This window comes from Ranitomeya imitator, chromosome 1, assembly GCF_032444005.1.
Source record: "Ranitomeya imitator isolate aRanImi1 chromosome 1, aRanImi1.pri, whole genome shotgun sequence".
NCBI lineage: Eukaryota > Metazoa > Chordata > Amphibia > Anura > Dendrobatidae > Ranitomeya > Ranitomeya imitator.
Window position 1 is genome coordinate 912,448,877 of NC_091282.1, and position 20,608 is coordinate 912,469,484.

At 42.8% G+C, this 20,608-nt stretch overlaps 1 protein-coding gene across 1 annotated transcript in view; it reads right to left on the minus strand.

Annotated features, from left to right (window-relative positions):
- The window catches only part of GC (GC vitamin D binding protein), a 381,762-nt gene that overhangs the window by 77,547 nt on the left and 283,607 nt on the right, over positions 1–20,608 (minus strand). The window contains exon 11 of the mRNA XM_069745727.1: positions 10,395–10,527. Coding sequence (XP_069601828.1) covers positions 10,395–10,527 — 133 coding nt within the window. The remainder of the gene's footprint in view (positions 1–10,394; positions 10,528–20,608) is intronic.

Here is a 20,608-nt window from a genome sequence, read left to right on the forward strand (position 1 = left end):
TATTTTAGGCCTTCGATGCCTGGCTGCGGTGACTCCTTCCACTAGGCCTCCACTGACCACACCACTGCTGCCCGTGTACCCCTGGAACCAATTTAAAATTGCCTACAGCCATGTGTTATTATTTTAGGCCTTCGATGCCTGTCTACGGTCACTCCTTCCACTAGGCCTCCACTGACCACACCACTGCTGCCCGTGTACCCCTGGAACCAATTTAAAATTGCCTACAGCCATGTGTTATTATTTTAGGACTTCGATGCCTGTCTGCGGTCACTCCTTCCACTAGGCCTCCACTGACCACACCACTGCTGCCCGTGTACCCCTGTAACCAATTTAAAATTGCCTACAGCCATGTGTTATTATTTTAGGCCTTCGATGCCTGTCTGCGGTCACTCCTTCCACTAGGCCTCCACTGACCACACCACTGCTGCCCGTGTACCCCTGGAACCAATTTAAAATTGCCTACAGCCATGTGTTATTATTTTAGGCCTTCGATGCCTGTCTGCGGTCACTCCTTCCACTAGGCCTCCACTGACCACACCACTGCTGCCCGTGTACCCCTGGAACCAATTTAAAATTGCCTACAGCCATGTGTTATTATTTTAGGCCTTCGATGCCTGTCTGCGGTGACTCCTTCCACTAGGCCTCCACTGACCACACCACTGCTGCCCGTGTACCCCTGTAACCAATTTAAAATTGCCTACAGCCATGTGTTATTATTTTAGGCCTTCGATGCCTGTCTGCGGTCACTCCTTCCACTAGGCCTCCACTGACCACACCACTGCTGCCCGTGTACCCCTGGAACCAATTTAAAATTGCCTACAGCCATGTGTTATTATTTTAGGCCTTCGATGCCTGTCTGCGGTCACTCCTTCCACTAGGCCTCCACTGACCACACCACTGCTGCCCGTGTACCCCTGGAACCAACATCAGAAAATATAAAAATAAGTATTTTGCTTATAAAAAAGAAAATACTGGAGAGATATCAAATGCAGACATTTTAACATTAAAAACAAACACATACAACAAAAATCTGGTACAGTACTAAAAATGGCCACCAGCTACAATAACTTTCTCCTGCAAGTAGTTAACTGAAAGGTTTTTTCAATTTTAAACACAGATATGGCATCCACCGAGTGTTGTCCTGTCGCGTCTTCTTTATATTATTGCCAAGAAGATGCAAAACAATGAAAATAATAAAATCATTATTTACCAAAAAAATAGAGTAAGTCAAAACCACATTGCAAATAAACATTCATTACAAATAAAGAAGCAGGGCGCGTCCGAGGGTGAGTATATACCTAATAAGAATATAATCACCCTCGGACGCACCCTGCTTCTTTCCGACAGCCTTCCTTCCTAAGAATCAGCCCTTCCGTGGTGTAGAGAGAGGGTGTGTTACACTCCAAGGTGTTCCCCAGGTTGCCTTTCCTGAGCTTCGATCTTCATGCTCTCGTTTAGTAGTTGTCGGAAAGTAGGCTGCATTAGGCCTACAAATTGGGTATGGGGTGGAGAGAGATGGTGTGTTACACTCCAAGGTGTTCCCCAGGTTGCCTTTCCTGAGCTTCGATCTTCCGGCTCTCGTTTAGTAGTTGTTGGAAACTACGCTGCATTAGGCCTACAAATTGGGTATGGGGTGTAGAGAGATGGTGTGTTACACTCCAAGGTGTTCCCCAGGTTTCCTCTCCATTGCTTCGATCTTCCGGCTCTCGTTTAGTAGTTGTTGGAAACTACGCTGCATTGGGCCTACAAATTGGGTATGGGGTGTAGAGAGATGGTGTGTTCCACTCCAAGGTGTTCTCCAGGTTGCCTTTCCTGAGCTTCGATCTTCCGGCTCTCGTTTAGTAGTTGTTGGAAACTACGCTGCATTAGGCCTACAAATTGGGTATGGGGTGTAGAGAGATGGTGTGTTCCACTGTAGAGAGATGGTGTGTTCCACTCCAAGGTGTTCCCCAGGTTTCCTCGCCAATGCTTCGATCATCATGCTCTCGTTTAGTAGTTGTTGGAAACTACGCTGCATTAGACCTACAAATTGGGTATGGGGTGTAGAGAGATGGTGTGTTCCACTCCAAGGTGTTCTCCAGGTTGCCTTTCCTGAACTTCTATCTTCAGGCTCTCATTAAATTGTGGTTAAACGGAACAACTGCATTTGGCGTACTAGTTGGTTTGGGGCCTACTATCGGTGTCTGCCGCTCCTTGCTGTTCTCCTGGTTTCCTGTCCTGAAATTCCGTTTTCAGGCGCTCGTTAAGTAGTTGTTAATGTTAGACTGCATTTGTCCTACTAGTTGGGTTGGGGCCTACTATCGGTGTCTGCCACTCCTTGCTGTTCTCCTCCACTGAACAAAGCTGTGCCGCCTGTTTACTACTGTTGCCAATTTTGAACTGCATTTCGACTACTTACTGATTTGAGCCTACTCTCTGTGTCAGCCTCTCATTCCAGTTGTCCTCCACTGCAATGCCCCCTGATTAGTCCTGTGTTACCAATTTTGAACTGCATTTAGCCCACTTTATTCTTTGGGCCTATATCTGTGTTTCCTCCTCATCCTGCCCATTGCCCAGCCAGTGATAGATGAGTCTGCTGGTACATTGACCCATAACGCAACATTTCCCGTGCACGCTACACTGCAAGATTGTGACCCTGCTGAAAGTCAGGTCCCCCTTCCCGCATACCATACCACCTTACACGGGGACAAACAGGAAGGTGCAGATGAAAGTGCAGGTTCCTTCATCAGGTGGGGGGAGGAATACTAGTTGGCGACGTCACTGGCACAGGGCCTCTCATGGTACGCAAAAGTGTTGCTGCTGGTGGGAGGCGCCCCCGCCGTGCAAACACACCGCTGTACTTTGAGGGGCCCTGTGCCAGTGCCAATGCCAACGAGTGGGCCCCCCCTGCTTGCTCAGGTTCACAGCACTTGCAAAGTTGAAATACTTACCTCTCCCTGCTCCACTGCCGTGACGTGGTCCAGATTTCCTGGGCCCACTAATTACTTGAACCAGCCCTACCCACCACAACTTTAGCCAAATGACCCCCAATTTCAAATGCCTTCCAATTATTATAAGGTAAATTACGCTTGACAAGCTTCATTAAGAAGAATGGATGGTTTTGACATTAAAATGGGCACTCTAGGTGTTTTCCTGGCCCCCACTCACTGCCGACTATGCTGCCCCATTGACTTGCATTGGGTTTCGTGTTTCGGTCGATTCCGACTTTACGTCATAATCGGCCGATTTCACTCGACCCGACTTTTGAGATAGTCGGGTTTCGCGAAACCCGGCTCGACTCTAAAAAGGTCAAGGTCGCTCAACTCTATTGGTGATATCAACTTCCTGTTTGTGGCACTTTAGTATATGGGAGGGGGAAAACTTTTCAAGATGGGTGGTGACCATAGTGGCCATTTTGAACTTGGCCTTTTTTGATCCAAATTTATTTTTTCCAATGGGAAGAGGGTCATGTGACACATCAAACCTATTGAGAATTTTACAGGAAAAACAATGGTGTGCTTGGTGTTAATGTAACTTTATTCTTTCATGAGTTATTTTCAAGTTACTCTTTGTTTACAGCCATTGACATGTCACAGAGGTTAACACGCGAGGAGCGGATAGATATTGTGTTGATGTCTGGTGAACGCAGTACCCGGGTGATTGCAGCAGATTTCAATGCAAGACACACTTCACAAGAAAAATGTTACCATTCCCATTTGATTTAGGTGTATCGATACAAGTGGCCCACCCAAAAAAGTTTGCCTCGTCACTGAACATAATGTTCTGTGTAAACTGAGGGTCCTGTTCCAATTTTGCCCATTCTGCAAATTCAGCGCGCCGGTCTGCGTCATCCTCATTGAGATGCTGCAGCAGCTGGATTTTGTAAGGGTGCCATTTGTGAGTAGCTAATATCCACTGAAGGGATGTTCGATTGATGCCAGATCGGCACGGTCAATTTGTAAAACAAAAATATATATTTTACCCTTCGCCATGACAGCACCCACTGGAGAGATAGGGATCCGTCCCAAGGAACAGGAAACCTACAGAGACATAAAAGGGGGCGGTCCCCCTCTGCTCCTCAGTTTAGGTTTCCTGTTCCCAGGGGACAGGATCTCTGGATTCTCCAAGAAGACTTACAGAAAATCATACCTGGGCCATAAGCATCCGCCTGTGCGGTCTCTGCGGGAACGGCAGGGGATGCGGTCCAGTAGCAGCGTCGGGGGAGACTCCGTTAGACGGCTCCCCCCTCGTCTGGCCGGCATGTGGGATGGCTGTGTCCATGGGGGCCGGCCGAATCCTGGTACGACGCTGCGGGAGTGCGGCCGAAGGAGGCGCCGGATGCTGGACCGGCTTATTTGAGGTCCGCGATCCGTGGCTCTGCAGCAGCGGCAGCCGGCACACCGCTCCCAGACGCAGGCCGGAATAATGGCGGCCGCGCATGCGGGGAGCGGTGGAAGATTCCCCTTACTGACCGGGAGGTGTTGGACTACTTCCGGGTCACTCACACAGCGGTGAGGGAAAGCGCGGTTTCGCGCATGCGCAGTACACCGCTGTGTGAAGGGGAGGGGAAAAAAAAAAAAAAGACCGGATCCTGGCAGTTAAAAGGGGATGGTTGCAAACGCACGGGTGATGCAACATGTTGTCCCCAAGCAAGTCAGTGGACCCAGCAGGTGAGCCATCCAGCAGGAGGTCCTCAGATGCCAGCCGTAGAGGTGAAGCCACAGATTCCAGATCCAGGAAGACGCTTCAACAACCTGATCCGGTACCGTACAGCTTCACTGGGTGAGTGTTAAAATCCCTCTGCCTATAAAGCTGACACACTTTTCCACAATATCTTCCTCACCCAGGCCAAAAGGAGACAAAAGTCTAAACACAAACAGTGTGCATTATGTGACGAGCCTCTCCCAGACGCCCACCCCAAAAAACTCTGCAACCAGTGTATCACCGAAACAATGCAGAGTCAATCCATGTCGGTTACGGATATACGGGCCATAATTAGGGAAGAGTTGCAGGCCATTACACAAGCCAGTGCACCCCCTAAAAAATCCAGTAAGGAAAAGGCTGTATCCAGCTCTGAGTCTGATGAGGAAGGCGTCATCCACTCTGATTCCTCACGTTCATCATCCTCATCCTCGACACAATCTGACATTGGAGGTCGAGCTTGTTTCCCCCTTGATGGGGTTGACAACCTGGTAAAATCTATCAGGAATACCATAGGTTGTGAGGATGCAAAAGACGACCAAACTGCACAAGACATCATGTTTGCAGGGTTGGCAGAGAGGAAGAGAAGAGCCTTCCCAGTAATTCCTGCGGTTAAGGCACTAATAAGGAGGGAATGGGAAAAGCAGGACCAGAGGGGCTTTCTCCCATCAGCCTCCAAAAGGAAGTACCCCTTTAGCGACGAGGAATTAAACACATGGACCAAAATTCCTAAAGTGGACGCTGCGGTGGCCTCCACTTCTAAACAGTCAGCCTTACCAGTCGAGGATGCAGGGCTACTCTCTGATCCTCTAGATCGGAAAGCAGAGTCGTCACTGAAAAGGTCATGGGAAGCTTCCACGGGTATATTTAAGCCTACGATTGCCAGCACGTGCACAGCTAGATCTATGCTTGTTTGGATCGATCAGTTAGATCAACAGATTGAGCAGGGGATCTCCAGACAAAAATTGCGGGATGCACTGCCATTAATTAGAGGAGCAGCAGCATTCATGGCCGATGCGTCAGCCGACTCTCTACGCCTTGCAGCGAGGTCAGCAGGCCTAGTGAATAATGCCAGACGTGCATTGTGGATGAAGAGTTGGAAGGGGGATACACATTCGAAAGCTAAGATCTGTGGTATCCCGTGTGAGGGTGAGTTTCTTTTTGGAAAAGCTTTAGATGACATCCTCAAAAAAGCAAAAGAGAGGAAAAAAGCCTTCCCTGACCCCTCAATTCCTTTCTATAGGAAGACCTTTAGGAGGAGACCGTTCGGGAAAAGAACGCAAAATGAAAGACCGTCACGGTGGGCTACAAGAGAGGGAAAACAGAGTGGCACTATGTTTAAAGGGCCCCCCTTCCGTAGAGACAATAAATATTAAAGGGCCAGTTACCCCAGTAGGGGGCAGGTTAAAATTTTTCTTTCCCCAATGGCAGAAGATTACATTCAATTCCTGGGTTCTGAATATTATTAAAGAAGGAATGAAAATAGAATTCCTCCAAATTCCCCATGATTCTTTTGTTTTAACAGCCCTTTCCTCACCAGTTCAACAAAGGGCCCTTGAAATGGAAATCCAAAGTCTGATAATTAAAAATGTCTTAGATAGGGTGCCGAAGGGACAAGAGGGTAGGGGGTTCTACTCTCCGTTATTTTTAATCCCTAAACCCGATGGTTCCTTTAGAACGATTATAAATCTAAAAAAACTCAATACGTTTATAAAAAATTATACGTTTAAAATGGAATCTATTAGATCTGCCATTAAACTCCTGTATCCAAATTGTAAAATGGGCGTCATTGATTTAAAAGATGCCTACTACCATCTCCCTATTCATAACAGGTATCAAAAATACTTAAGAGTGGCAGTAACTCTTGAGGGGGAGATACATCATTTCCAATACACGGCTATGCCCTTTGGTCTCTCTACAGCTCCAAGGATTTTCACCAAAGTTATGTTAGAAGTGATGGCCTACCTCCGCCAAAAAGACACCTTAATCATCCCCTATTTGGATGATTTTTTAGTTGTTGGAAATTCATCCCTTCAGTGTGCTGAGCGGTTAGCGAACACTGTCTCATCCCTAAAAGACCTGGGCTGGATCATCAACTCCGAAAAGTCCAGACTCATCCCACTTTCTCTCCAGACATTCCTAGGTTTCAATCTAGACTCCACAAAACAAAAATGTCTACTCCCACAAGTAAAGATATCACTAATAGAGGAGAAAGTAGCAGCGGCCATTCAAAAACCCCATATGTCCTTGAGGGCAGGTATGTCCTTACTAGGATCCCTTTCCTCCTGTACTCCAGCCGTTCAGTGGGCACAACTCCATACCCGAACATTGCAACATCAGATACTTCGGGAACAGAGGAAATTTTTAGGGCACCTCGATTCAAAAATAACATTATCAGGAAAAGTGTTATCTTCCTTGTCGTGGTGGTTGGATTGCAAAAACTTAACGGAAGGTGTCCCTTGGGTGATAACACCATCCCACACGGTAACCACTGATGCTAGTCCCCACGGGTGGGGTGCACACATGGGAGATAAATTCTGCCAGGGAATATGGAATAAGAAGGAGATTTTAGATTAATCGAATTTGAAAGAGTTGAAGGCAGAAAAACTATGCACTGCATCAATTTCTCCCACAGCTACGAGGAAACCACGTCAGAGTCTGTTCAGACAACACTACGACAGTGGCATATTTAAACAAACAAGGCGGCACACGATCAGACGCTCTAATGTCTTCCGCAAAGAATACCTTAACCCTGGCCGAAAATCATCTATTGTCCCTCTCTGCGGTCCACATCAAAGGAGAGAACAATCAACAAGCAGACTTTCTAAGTCGACACACTCTACATCAAGGAGAATGGTGTCTAAATCCTCACATATTCCACAAAGTGACAGTATTGTGGGGCAGGCCCCAGATAGACCTGTTTGCTACGAAACAGAACAGACAGGTCCAGAAATTTGCATCTCGGTTCCGTGCAGACCACCCGGACATTCTAGATGCTCTTCAAACACCCTGGCAATTCAAGCTGGCATATGCCTTCCCTCCGATAATTCTGCTTCCGCAAGTAATACGGAAGATCAGGGAAAAACAAGCCAGGATAATATTGATCGCACCATTCTGGCCCGAAAGACCATGGTTCTCGTGCCTGCAGTCAATGTCGGTGACAGATCCATGGGTCCTTTCCTCAATCCCAGACCTTCTCTCTCAGGGACCTTTCTTCCACCCTCAAGTGGACAGCCTCCACTTGACGGCCTGGAATTTGAAAGGCAGATACTAAATTCCATGGGGTTCTCAAAAGGCCTCATTGATACACTCCTGCTCAGCAGGAAACCATCTACAACTAAAATTTATACCAAAATATGGAAAAAGTTTCTTCAGTTCCATACAGGTTCAAATCCCTCTGAGGTTCCAACAAAATCTATCCTAGAGTTTCTACAGAAAGGGAAAGAATTAGGTCTGTCAGTTAACACACTAAAAGTACAGGTGTCCGCTCTAGGAGCCCTCTATGGCCATAATATTGCGGGTAATAAATGGGTATCCCGATTCATCACGGCTTGTGAGCGAGTTACTCCGGTCCACATACCTAGAATAGCTCCTTGGGACCTAAACCTAGTTTTAGACTCTCTAACGGAACCTCCATTTGAGCCTATAGACACAATATCCCTGAAACACTTATCGCTAAAGACAGCCTTCTTAGTAGCCTTAACATCGGCTAGAAGAGTCAGCGACATTCAGGCCTTGTCGATAGATCAACCTTACCTTCTCACATTTCATGACAGACTAGTTTTAAAACCAGACCCCTTATACCTTCCTAAGGTAGCAGGGAAATTCCACAGGTCACAAGAAATACACCTTACTACTTTCTTTAAAGACCCCTCTACTCCTGAAGAACAAAAATTTCACACTTTAGATGTCAGGAGAATAGTCTTACAATATATTGATAAAACTAGTAGTTGGAGGCAGAGTAGGGCTCTGTTCATTTCCTTTCAGGGTAGAAAGAAAGGGTATGCAGTCACGAAAGCAACATTGTCCAGGTGGATAAGAGATGCTATCCGGCTGGCCTACTCCATCAAGAATATAGAACCTCCGGAGGGCATTAAAGCACATTCCACTAGAGCCATGGCTTCCTCCTGGGCCGAAAAAGGGAACGTTCCAATTGAGGACATATGTAAGGCCGCAACCTGGTTGGCTCCTTCCACTTTCTATAATCACTACAGGCTTAATCTTTCATCAGACTCTGACCTACACTTTGGCAGGACTATCCTCAGCACGGTGGTCCCCCCTAGGTGTTGGTCTCTGGAAATCTCTCCAGTGGGTGCTGTCATGGCGAAGGGTAAATAACCGGATTACTTACGGTAATGCTCTTTTAATGAGTCCATGACAGCACCCAGTCACATCCCTCCCTAATAGAGGAAAAATGTAATTACTTCTATGAAGTTTATAACCTGATAATATGTTGCAATATATGACTAACACTGGCGGTCCTCCGGGTACTCTGAAATTAAACTGAGGAGGAGAGGGGGACCGCCCCCTTTTATGTCTCTGTAGGTTTCCTGTTCCTTGGGGCGGATCCCTATCTCTCCAGTGGGTGCTGTCATGGACTCATTAAAAGAGCATTACCGTAAGTAATCCGGTTATTTTTTATTAAACATAAATAAATTATTTTTTTTCAATTTTAATCCTTCCACCGCTGTTAACCAGTTAAATTGTGCTGTCAATCCCTGACAGTGGGATTTAAAATGTGTCATTCATCCCGCCCATTACGATCCTACTGTGTTCGTAGGAGATCGATATTTCTGCTATACATACCATTACTGAAGCACTGTATAAATAGCACAAACAATCATATGATCTGGGGACTATTCAATACAGTAAAAGCTGAAAAAAAGTTAAAAAAAATGTAAAAAACCCCCACAAAAGTTAAAATCTCCCCCTTTTACCCCATTAAAAATAAAACAATTAAAAGAAAATACACATATTTGGTATCGCTTCATTCAGAAATGTCCCATCTATCAAAATATAATATAAATTAATACAATTGGTAAACAGTGTAACAAAAAAAAAATGTTTTTTTTTGGCTGCCGCAACACGGCAATAAAATGCAATAACATGTAATCAAAACATCATATCTACCCCCTAATGGTGTCAATAAAAAGGTCAACTAAGGGTGCAAAAATAAGCCCTATCACAGCCTCATATTCAAAAAAAATGATAACGTTCTGAGTCTTGGAAACTGGCACCAAAAACAAAATAATTTTCTTATAAATTTTTACTTTTTTTCCCAACACTTAAATAATCATAAAAACCTATACTTGTTTGGCATCTGTGTACTCATACTGACCTGCAGAGCGGTATTACCAGGACAGTTTTACCGTATTGTAAAAATGGTTAATAAAAAAAAAATTGTGGAATTGCACTTTTTTTTGCAATTTCAATGCACTTGCATTTATTCCCACTTTCCAGTGCATGGTGTAATTCTTAAGCACAATTCGGTCCACATAGAACAAACCCTCATAAGGCTATGTGCCCGAAAAAATAAAAAAGGAGAAAAAAACAAAAGCGCAAAAAATGGAAAATCGCAAGGTCATGAAGGACCTAAGGACGGCTATAGCCCTAATGATCTATGCTGCAGTATCTCCACATCTCTCTATTTTAACCATTTCCAGCTCTCATGAAGCAGTGAATTGTGCCGGTCTCGTGGACGGCGTACTACTTACCTTTTCCTTGCAGTACACCGGAGGAGCATTTATTATGCAGCACGTAGATGCTAGATTTGCTCTCTCTTCTGCTAATTCTTCCACCTTCTTTGCTGCGAGTTTCAGAGTCTTGCTGCTGAGAGTCTTAATTAACCTGTGGTGAAAAACAAACCAGCATTCATTAGGAGCAGTTGCTTGGATTTGAGCCAGCAATGTTGTTGGATTCTGCTAATTCATTGTGGGAATAAAACCATAGACGATCAATAATCTGTCCCTGAGCCAAAGCCAATCATACAAAATGAATTTACCGGTACTTATAAAATATATAATACCTTGGCAGAGAAAAATGAAAACACTCACTGTGGGAAGCTCCACAATGTTTTATTGTTTGTGTTCTCTGACTCTAAACCAACCTTCTGGTAAAAAGTTTAATTACAATATTTCTCCACAAATGCATCAGTTTAACATTTTTATAAAATAACTTTTTAAAATGCTTTTATGATGTATGAAATGTAGCTGCTTTCTGAAGAGTACGACAATATAAAAGTACTGGAACAATTCTATTATTCTGGTTTTAGTAGATTATGAAACATTTTAATTACTCGACCGGCATGAAAAGTTCAACTTCGCTATTCAACAAATTCTTTATTTTGGGAGCGTAGAACTCCCCAGCCTTCCAGCTTCCTCCTTACTTGGGGGGCTGGTGTGCACCTGATTTTATTAACAGATCAGACCATGACCATCATTGCACCGCTAGACTAAACAGGGCATTCCCCAATGATGCGAAGAGAGGCAATAAAATAAAATATGTCAAGTAAAGTGCAAAGTTGCTTGCTTTTACAAACAATTTTCAACTTTACCTCTCTAATTTAGTGAGAATATCCTTCAAGTGCCACAGTTATGGTCCTCAGGAACAATTTGAGGGGGGGGGGGATATATTTAAGTGTGTACAGCAAGCATAAACAGCAATGTAATAAGAAGATAAATTTGGTGTGTATTTTTCTGTGCAGGCTTCGGAAAATAATAATAATTTGCATAGTAGCAATATCTATGAGCTGGCACAGATTACTGCTGTAATCTAATTTCATTTATTGTGTTTAAGGCACAAATTATAGGAAATCTAAAGGGTTCTGGGAAAACCTTTATGATCCCATTAAGGGCTGGCGCAGACGACTGTACTTTCGATCCGAGTTCGATAGGTCAAAATACTGATACTGGATCATACCAGCACTAACGTTATTCAAAGCACGGCCTATTTTTACTTGTACCGACTGGTTCAAGGAGAAAATTGAAGCATGGACGATTTGCCTCTGATAATCAGATCGCACTCAGCCATTCAAGTCTATGGGTTCATGAAAAAAATTGGACCATTTTAAGAGTCTGATGGAATGGAGAAGCCGGAAAAACGGATCCCAGTATGGTCAAACTCTGATCAGAGTCTGATCAGCATAATTTGACTGTTTTTCTAGCTTGGAGAACATATGGTCTTGTGACTCCAGCCAAAACCTCACAACTTTTTTGTAAGAGAATAAAAAGTGGCCACATATTAATGTAACATAGTAACATAGTTATTAAGGTTGAAGGAAGACTTTAAGTCCATCTAGTTCAACCCATAGAATAACCTAACATGCCCTAACATGTTGATCCAGAGGAAGGCAAAGAAACCCATGTGGCAAAGAGTAAGCTCCACATTGGGGAAAAAAATTCCTTCCCAACTCCACATACGGCAATCAGACTAGTTCCCTGGATCAACGCCCTATCAAGGAATCTAGTGTATATACCCTGTAACATTATACTTTTCAAGAAAGGCATCCAGTCCCCTCTTAAATTTAAGTAGTGAATCACTCATTACAACATCATACGGCAGAGAGTTCCATAGTCTCACTGCTCTTACAGTAAAGAACCCACGTCTGTTATTATGTTTAAACCTTCTTTCCTTTAGACGTAGAGAATGCCCCCTTGCCCCTGTCTCAGGTCTATGATTAAAAAGATCATCAGAAAGGTCTTTGTACTGTCCCCTCATATATTTATACATTAACATAAGATCACCCCTTAGTCTTCGTTTTTCCAAACTAAATAGCCCCAAGTGTAATACCCTATCTTGGTATTGCAGACCCCCCAGTCCTCTAATAACCTTGGTCGCTCTTCTCTGCACCCGCTCTAGTTCAGCTATGTCTTTCTTATACACCGGAGACCAGAACTGTGCACAGTATTCTAAGTGTGGTCGAACTAGTGACTTGTATAGAGGTAAAATTATGTTCTCCTCATGAGCATCTATGCCTCTTTTAATACATCCCATTATTATATTTGCCTTTGTAGCAGCTGCCTGACACTGGCCACTGAATATGAGTTTGTCATCCACCCATACACCCAGGTCTTTTTCATTGAAGGTTTTGCCCAGAGTTTTAGAATTAAGCACATAATTATACATCTTATTACTTCTACCCAAGTGCATGATCTTATATTTATCCCCATTAAAGCAGATTCGCCATTTATCAGCCCAAGCTTCTAGTATACATAATTCATCCTGTAATATAAAATTGTCCTCCTCTGTATTGATTACCCTGCAGAGTCTAGTGTCATCTGCAAATATTGAAATTCCGCTCTGTATGCCCCCTACAAGGTCATTAATAAATATGTTAAAAAGAAGAGGGCCCAATACTGACCCCTGTGGTACCCCACTGCTAACCGCTACCCAGTCCGAGTGTCCTCCATTTATAACCACCCTTTGTTTCCTATCCCTGAGCCAGCTCTTAACCCACTTACACATATTTTCCCCTATCCCCATTATTCTCATTTTATGTATCAATCTTTTGTGTGGCACCGTATCAAAAGCTTTTGAAAAGTCCATATACATTACGTCCACTGGTTCCCTTGGTCCAGTCCGGAACTTACTTCTTCATAGAAACTGATCAAATTAGTCTGACATGAACGGTCCCTAGTAAACCCGTGCTGATACTGAGTCATGAGGTTATTCCTCTTCAGATACTCCAGTATAGCATCCCTTAGAATGCCCTCCAGGATTTTACCCACAGTAGAGGTTAAGCTTACTGGCCTATAATTTCCGATTTCAGTTTTTGTCCCCTTTTTGAATATTGGCACCACATTTGCTATACGCCAGTCCTGTGGTACAGACCCTGTTATTATGGAGTCTTTAAAGATTAAAAATAATATTCTATCAATGACTGTACTTAATTCCTGCAGTACTCGAGGGTGTGTCCCATCTGGGCCCAGAGATTTGTCAATTTTAGTGATTTTTAGACGCCGACGTACTTCCTGCTGGGTTAAGCAGGTGACACTTGGAATGTATCCTTACTAGTGTTGAGCATTCCGATACCGCAAGTATCGGGTATCGGCCGATACTTGCGGTATCGGAATTCCGATACCGAGATCCGATATTTTTGTGATATCGGGTATCGGTATCGGAAGTGTAAAATAAAGAATTAAAATAAAAAATATTGTTATATTCACCTCTCCGGGCGGCCCCTGGACATCAGCGCGAGGAACCGGCGTCCGGCACGGCTTCTTTCTTCAAAATGCGCGCCTTTAGGACCTGTGGTATGACGTCCCGGCTTCTGATTGGTCGCGTGCCGCCCATGTGACCGCCACGCGACCAATCAGAAGCCGCGACATCATTCCTCAGCTAAAGTCCTAGAATGAGCGCCTTTTAGGACCTGAGGAATGACGTCGCGGCTTCTGATTGGTCGCGTGGCGGTCACATGGGCGGCACGCGACCAATCAGAAGCCGGGACGTCATTCCACAGGTCCTAAAGGCGCGCATTTTGAAGAAAGAAGCCGTGCCGGACGCCGGTTCCTCCCGCTGATGTCCAGGGGCCGCCGGAGAGGTGAATATAACAATATTTTTTATTTTAATTCTTTATTTTACACTTTAATATGGATCCCAGGGCCTGAAGGAGAGTTTCCTCTCCTTCAGACCCTGGGATCCATGAGGATACATTCCGATACTTGATGTCCCATTGACTTGTATTGGTATCGGATATCGGTATCGGCGATATCCGATATTTTTCGGGTATCGGCCGATACTATCCGATACCGATACTTTCAAGTATCGGACGGTATCGCTCAACACTAATCCTTACACTACTTTTGTGGAGTGCAAGTTGGATATACACACAGATTTCAGATGATTCTCATGAGGCAGATGCACAAGATGTTGAGGTCTGTGTGCTCTAAAGTGCATGAACTACTTTAAAGAGAGTTTGTCAGCCCAAAATACAGTTTAAATGGACTACAGAGTGTTGTAGGGGACTTAGCTCCTATATTAAGCAAACTAACACTGTATCTGTTACTGTTACAGTGCCTGGGAAAATAACTTTTAAAATGTATGAAAATGAGGAAGCTTGGGTGTATCCTTGGCATGGTGGGAAGAAGCCACCGGGAACCATCTGTCCAACTAGTCTCCCATGCGGCTTGGTCCCCAGCAGCTTTTAAAGTATGGCTTTCTCTTAAACACGCAGATTTTCAGGTAAAAGTTACTTGGCTGAAATCATGTATCCAGTGTCTGATACATGCTGCTCACAGATCAGGTGTCAGGTTCCTTTTAAAGTAGGGAGCAACTACTAATCTTGTCCGGCATGGAGAGCTGGAATATTGCTAATTACGTGATACTCATTAGATTAACTGCTTGTTCTATAATATGTGGCTGATAATGGGCTGGATGTTATTTATGAGCAATATTTCATAATTTATTGTGCACCTAGAACTCAACTACTGAAACTTTGCGAGTCTCATCAAGAATCAAGTTAATTCTTATTCAAGATTTGTGAATAGAATTGCAACTCGAAATGAAATGTGATAATGAGATCTGGTTCTCGCTGTTCAGCATATATATACATTTATTGATTCTGAAACAGATGCATGTCTAATTATTACCTCTGATTTAATACGTTACTTATTTGTGACAAGCTATCTGAAGCATAATGATGTTGAATATGCATTTTCTATATTGATGCATTTACTGTAGATAATCATTGACTAATGAATGTTTGCATACTATTTAATATCTGTAACTAGCTACCTCATAGTTGTGGGAAAGATAAATGCACTCAATATGTAGACTTCTTTGATATTGTTTATTGGTAATTAAGAATATGTATTTTTGATCATTCAATCATTTTCTACCTTTACCATAATGAGATGTGCAAGAACAGACAGTATCTGATTCCTTTCTGTCATTATTTACCAATATTATAAATACTAATTACAACAGGGCAAAATAAACCTACTCTCCTCTGCACCTAATTAAAGGGAATCTGTCACCAGGTTTTAAATACCTTTACCTTTAATTGCAGCAATATGTCAATTACTGGGTTGTTTGCTGCAGTTCTTGTATAATCACTATTTAGTTAGCAGGAGATTAGCACTAGAGGACTAAAAAAGCTGCTGCCATGCAGGCGTCCATATTAATGAGCTCTGTAAACCTCCACCATTGATTTACAGCTTTCTGCCTATGCACAGTGTACACAGAACTGTGCCAATCAGCGGTGGGGGCGGGTTTATACAGAGCTCAGCATTCAGAGAACTGATAGATCTGCAGTACATAAAAAAGTTTTTAATAAAAACTGTAGCAACCAATAAAGTAATACAGAGTTGGAATCAGAGTCTCTGCCTCTATATCAAGCTGCTCTTAGATGGTGTAGGAGAAAACATGGGGTCAAAGTTCTGTTAATATAATAGTGGACTGATTGTATTGGTGGGCATTGAGACTCCCACTATTTCTATTGAAGACTGAAAGAGGAAACCAACTTTAAACCTTATAGTTTTTATGAACATAATCTCCATAGCATATCAAAGTACAAGCAAAGTGGATTCAACTTTTACCAAATCTCATCCACACATTGCACCTTCAAGGGTAGGTGCCCACGGCCAGGAATCAGCAGCACTTTGAAGGCAGCACATGTCCGCTGCGTCCAAAGCACTTCCGGCTATGGAACACAGGTGATTCCGCATGTGTTCATTGAACCGTGCGTAATCACCGAGTCCAATACATTGTGTGTGTGACATTTATCTTGCGGAGACTGAGCGTCTCCGCAAGATAAATTGAAATGCTGCAGTCTGGAAAAATGCGCCACATGTCCGTCTCCACAAGTGACCTGCAGGTGTCTGTGGACGCATAGTGGACATGGGATTTCTTGAAATCCCATCCACTATTCTGTAACATCTGGACACTGCAGATGTACGCCACGTCCAGTCCGCAGTGTTTACTGACCATGGGAACGTACCCTAAGGAAATGACCAATGGCCAATGACCATAGCTTCCACAAAAAAGTATCTAAAGAACCTCGCTATACTCTGAAGGAAATTGCTGTGTGTGAACAAGGATATCTCCAAATCCTCTATTATAACATAAAAAAATAGCAAAACACACAATGCCAAAAAAGCCTTTTTTCAATATCTTTTTATAGCCATGTATGCAGATTGTCTCTTCAGAGAGGAAGAGGACTAGAACTCCAGTGCCACCTATTGGAAGTAGCAATCGTAACAGTCAATGTCAACCCTTTAACGAGCCTTGTCACATGACTTAGGATAAAAACCAAACCAGAATCTCAATTTACAGACCATAAAAAACAAGAAAAAAGCTGAATGGCACTAAGAAACAGGTGAGTACTCACTGTTTGAGCAGTCTTAGCAGAGTCCAGTAGGATGAGCTGAGTCGACAACCCCACTAAACGGTAATCCACTGGAATAAGGCATGCTTGCTTGAAAAAACATGAGTGGAAGTCCAAACAGGAAGAAAATAGCAGCATCACACAAGTCTTCCAGTAAAAAAACCTTTGTCCTTTATTTTAACAACGTGCTGTGGACATGGTTACAGAGGGCAGGATAATTGCAAGACGAACTGGTTGGGTTAATGGACTACGGCCGTTTCGCGTGGTATATGCTTCAACGGGTCCAGAATATGGACCCTTTGAAGCATATACCACTCGAAATGGCCATAGTCCATTAACCTAACCAGTTCGTCTTGCAATTGTCCTCCCATCTGTAACCATGTCCACAGCACATTGTTAAAATAAAGGACAAAGGTTTTTTTTACTGGAAGACTTGTGTGGTGCTATTTTCTTCCTGTTTGGATCTCAATTTACAGACACTGTGTTTCGGGGTACTGCCCTTCGTCAGTGCAAAGTGGAGATCTGGTTTGGCTCAGTGAGAGGCGTCTTACCGGGATCCAAGAAGTGTTGTTTCTCCTTGCGGAGAGTGACATTTTAAGCATGTCGAGATGAGGAGAACTAAAGCCACAATGCAGCCTCCACAAGACACATAAAATACAGCTTTCTTTCATTTATGCAGGATTTATGATGATAATTTTGCTGTTTGAGTCAGAATCACCTTGAAAATTGAAAATGTCAGAAGATATGACAGATATTTATGAGTTCATGTTAAAAAAAATCCTTCCCTGTCATAAGTTCTGCATTATTCCATATATCTATAAATAAACAGTATATAAATTCAAACATGAGTTTTGTAGCAATCACATTCCGACTCCAAGTCCTTAACATGCGCAAAGGTCGTCTTCCTGTACTACAAAGTTGTGGCCTGTTCTTTGCTGTGCAGTAAAATGTAATTCCATCCAAAAAGTTTATTTTTTAACGGAAATCATTAAAAGATAGTTTTACACATAAAACACACAATAGATCTCTCCGTGTCGTAGCTGATGACCACTCATGTCCAGCAGATCTGATGGCAGTAAGCACAATTTTCAACTCTTCATGATCCAGCTTGCCACTGAGTGTTCTTATCAAAGACCAACTTTTTTTTGTTTTTCAGTTCTCTTTAACTTTTCATGTGTTTTGTTCCGAAGAGATACGTTCTGATGTTCATGACATGTTTTATTGTACTTTTATCCTGTGACTCTTCGTAATAATCTCTTATCAGGCGCCATGCTCATTAATAATGACACCCACTATTGCCTACTATGGGTTGCAACTTGATTGAGGATTAAACATGATGCCAAGAATACCAAATCTCACAGATCTTCAATGAAAACATAAAACTCATGTGATATAAAAGCTCAAAGCTTTTGAGGCTGTGTTTAAAGGTACTAAAATCTTTGATGATAAATTCATTTTAAGTTCTTTTACAATAATGGATAACAATGATCTCTATCAGACAGAAATGCCCATTACAACATTAGGTTACAGCTGAAGATTAGTACCCAACAGAAAATGTTCTAATAACTATGTAGGCCTCCATGGGTTGTCATTACGATTAATCCTTACACACACAGGCCAAAATACATTTTTGACTAACTAAATCAAGTTTCTTTTATCATAATAACATAGTAACATAGTAACATAGTTAGTAAGGCCGAAAAAAGACATTTGTCCATCCAGTTCAGCCTATATTCCATCATAATAAATACCCAGATCTACGTCCTTCTACAGAACCTAATAATTGTATGATACAATATTGTTCTGCTCCAGGAAGACATCCAGGCCTCTCTTGAACCCCTCGACTGAGTTCGCCATCACCACCTCCTCAGGCAAGCAATTCCAGATTCTCACTGCCCTAACAGTAAAGAATCCTCTTCTATGTTGGTGGAAAAACCTTCTCTCCTCCAGACGCAAAGAATGCCCCCTTGTGCCCGTCACCTTCCTTGGTATAAACAGATCCTCAGCGAGATATTTGTATTGTCCCCTTATATACTTATACATGGTTATTAGATCGCCCCTCAGTCGTCTTTTTTCTAGACTAAATAATCCTAATTTCGCTAATCTATCTGGGTATTGTAGTTCTCCCATCCCCTTTATTAATTTTGTTGCCCTCCTTTGTACTCTCTCTAGTTCCATTATATCCTTCCTGAGCACCGGTGCCCAAAACTGGACACAGTACTCCATGTGCGGTCTAACTAGGGATTTGTACAGAGGCAGTATAATGCTCTCATCATGTGTATCCAGACCTCTTTTAATGCACCCCATGATCCTGTTTGCCTTGGCAGCTGCTGCCTGGCACTGGCTGCTCCAGGTAAGTTTATCATTAACTAGGATCCCCAAGTCCTTCTCCCTGTCAGATTTACCCAGTGGTTTCCCGTTCAGTGTGTAATGGTGATATTGATTCCCTCTTCCCATGTGTATAACCTTACATTTATCATTGTTAAACCTCATCTGCCACCTTTCAGCCCAAGTTTCCAACTTATCCAGATCCATCTGTAGCAGAATACTATCTTCTCTTGTATTAACTGCTTTACATAGTTTTGTATCATCTGCAAATATCGATATTTTACTGTGTAAACCTTCTACCAGATCATTAATGAATATGTTGAAGAGAACAGGTCCCAATACTGACCCCTGCGGTACCCCACTGGTCACAGCGACCCAGTTAGAGACTATACCATTTATAACCACCCTCTGCTTTCTATCACTAAGCCAGTTACTAACCCATTTACACACATTTTCCCCCAGACCAAGCATTCTCATTTTGTGTACCAACCTCTTGTGTGGCACGGTATCAAACGCTTTGGAAAAATCGAGATATACCACGTCCAATGACTCACCGTGGTCCAGTCTATAGCTTACCTCTTCATAAAAACTGATTAGATTGGTTTGACAGGAGCGATTTCTCATAAACCCATGCTGATATGGAGTTAAACAGTTATTCTCATTGAGATAATCCAGAATAACATCCCTCAGAAACCCTTCAAATATTTTACCAACAATAGAGGTTAGACTTACTGGCCTATAATTTCCAGGTTCACTTTTAGAGCCCTTTTTGAATATTGGCACCACATTTGCTATGCGCCAGTCCTGCGGAACAGACCCTGTCGCTATAGAGTCACTAAAAATAAGAAATAATGGTTTATCTATTACATTACTTAGTTCTCTTAGTACTCGTGGGTGTATGCCATCCGGACCCGGAGATTTATCTATTTTAATCTTATTTAGCCGGTTTCGCACCTCTTCTTGGGTTAGATTGGTGACCCTTAATATAGGGTTTTCATTGTTTCTTGGGATTTCACCTAGCATTTCATTTTCCACCGTGAATACCGTGGAGAAGAAGGTGTTTAATATGTTAGCTTTTTCCTCGTCATCTACAACCATTCTTTCCTCACTATTTTTTAAGGGGCCTACATTTTCAGTTTTTATTCTTTTACTATTGATATAGTTGAAGAACAGTTTGGGATTAGTTTTACTCTCCTTAGCAATGTGCTTCTCTGTTTCCTTTTTGGCAGCTTTAATTAGTTTTTTAGATAAAGTATTTTTCTCCCTATAGTTTTTTAG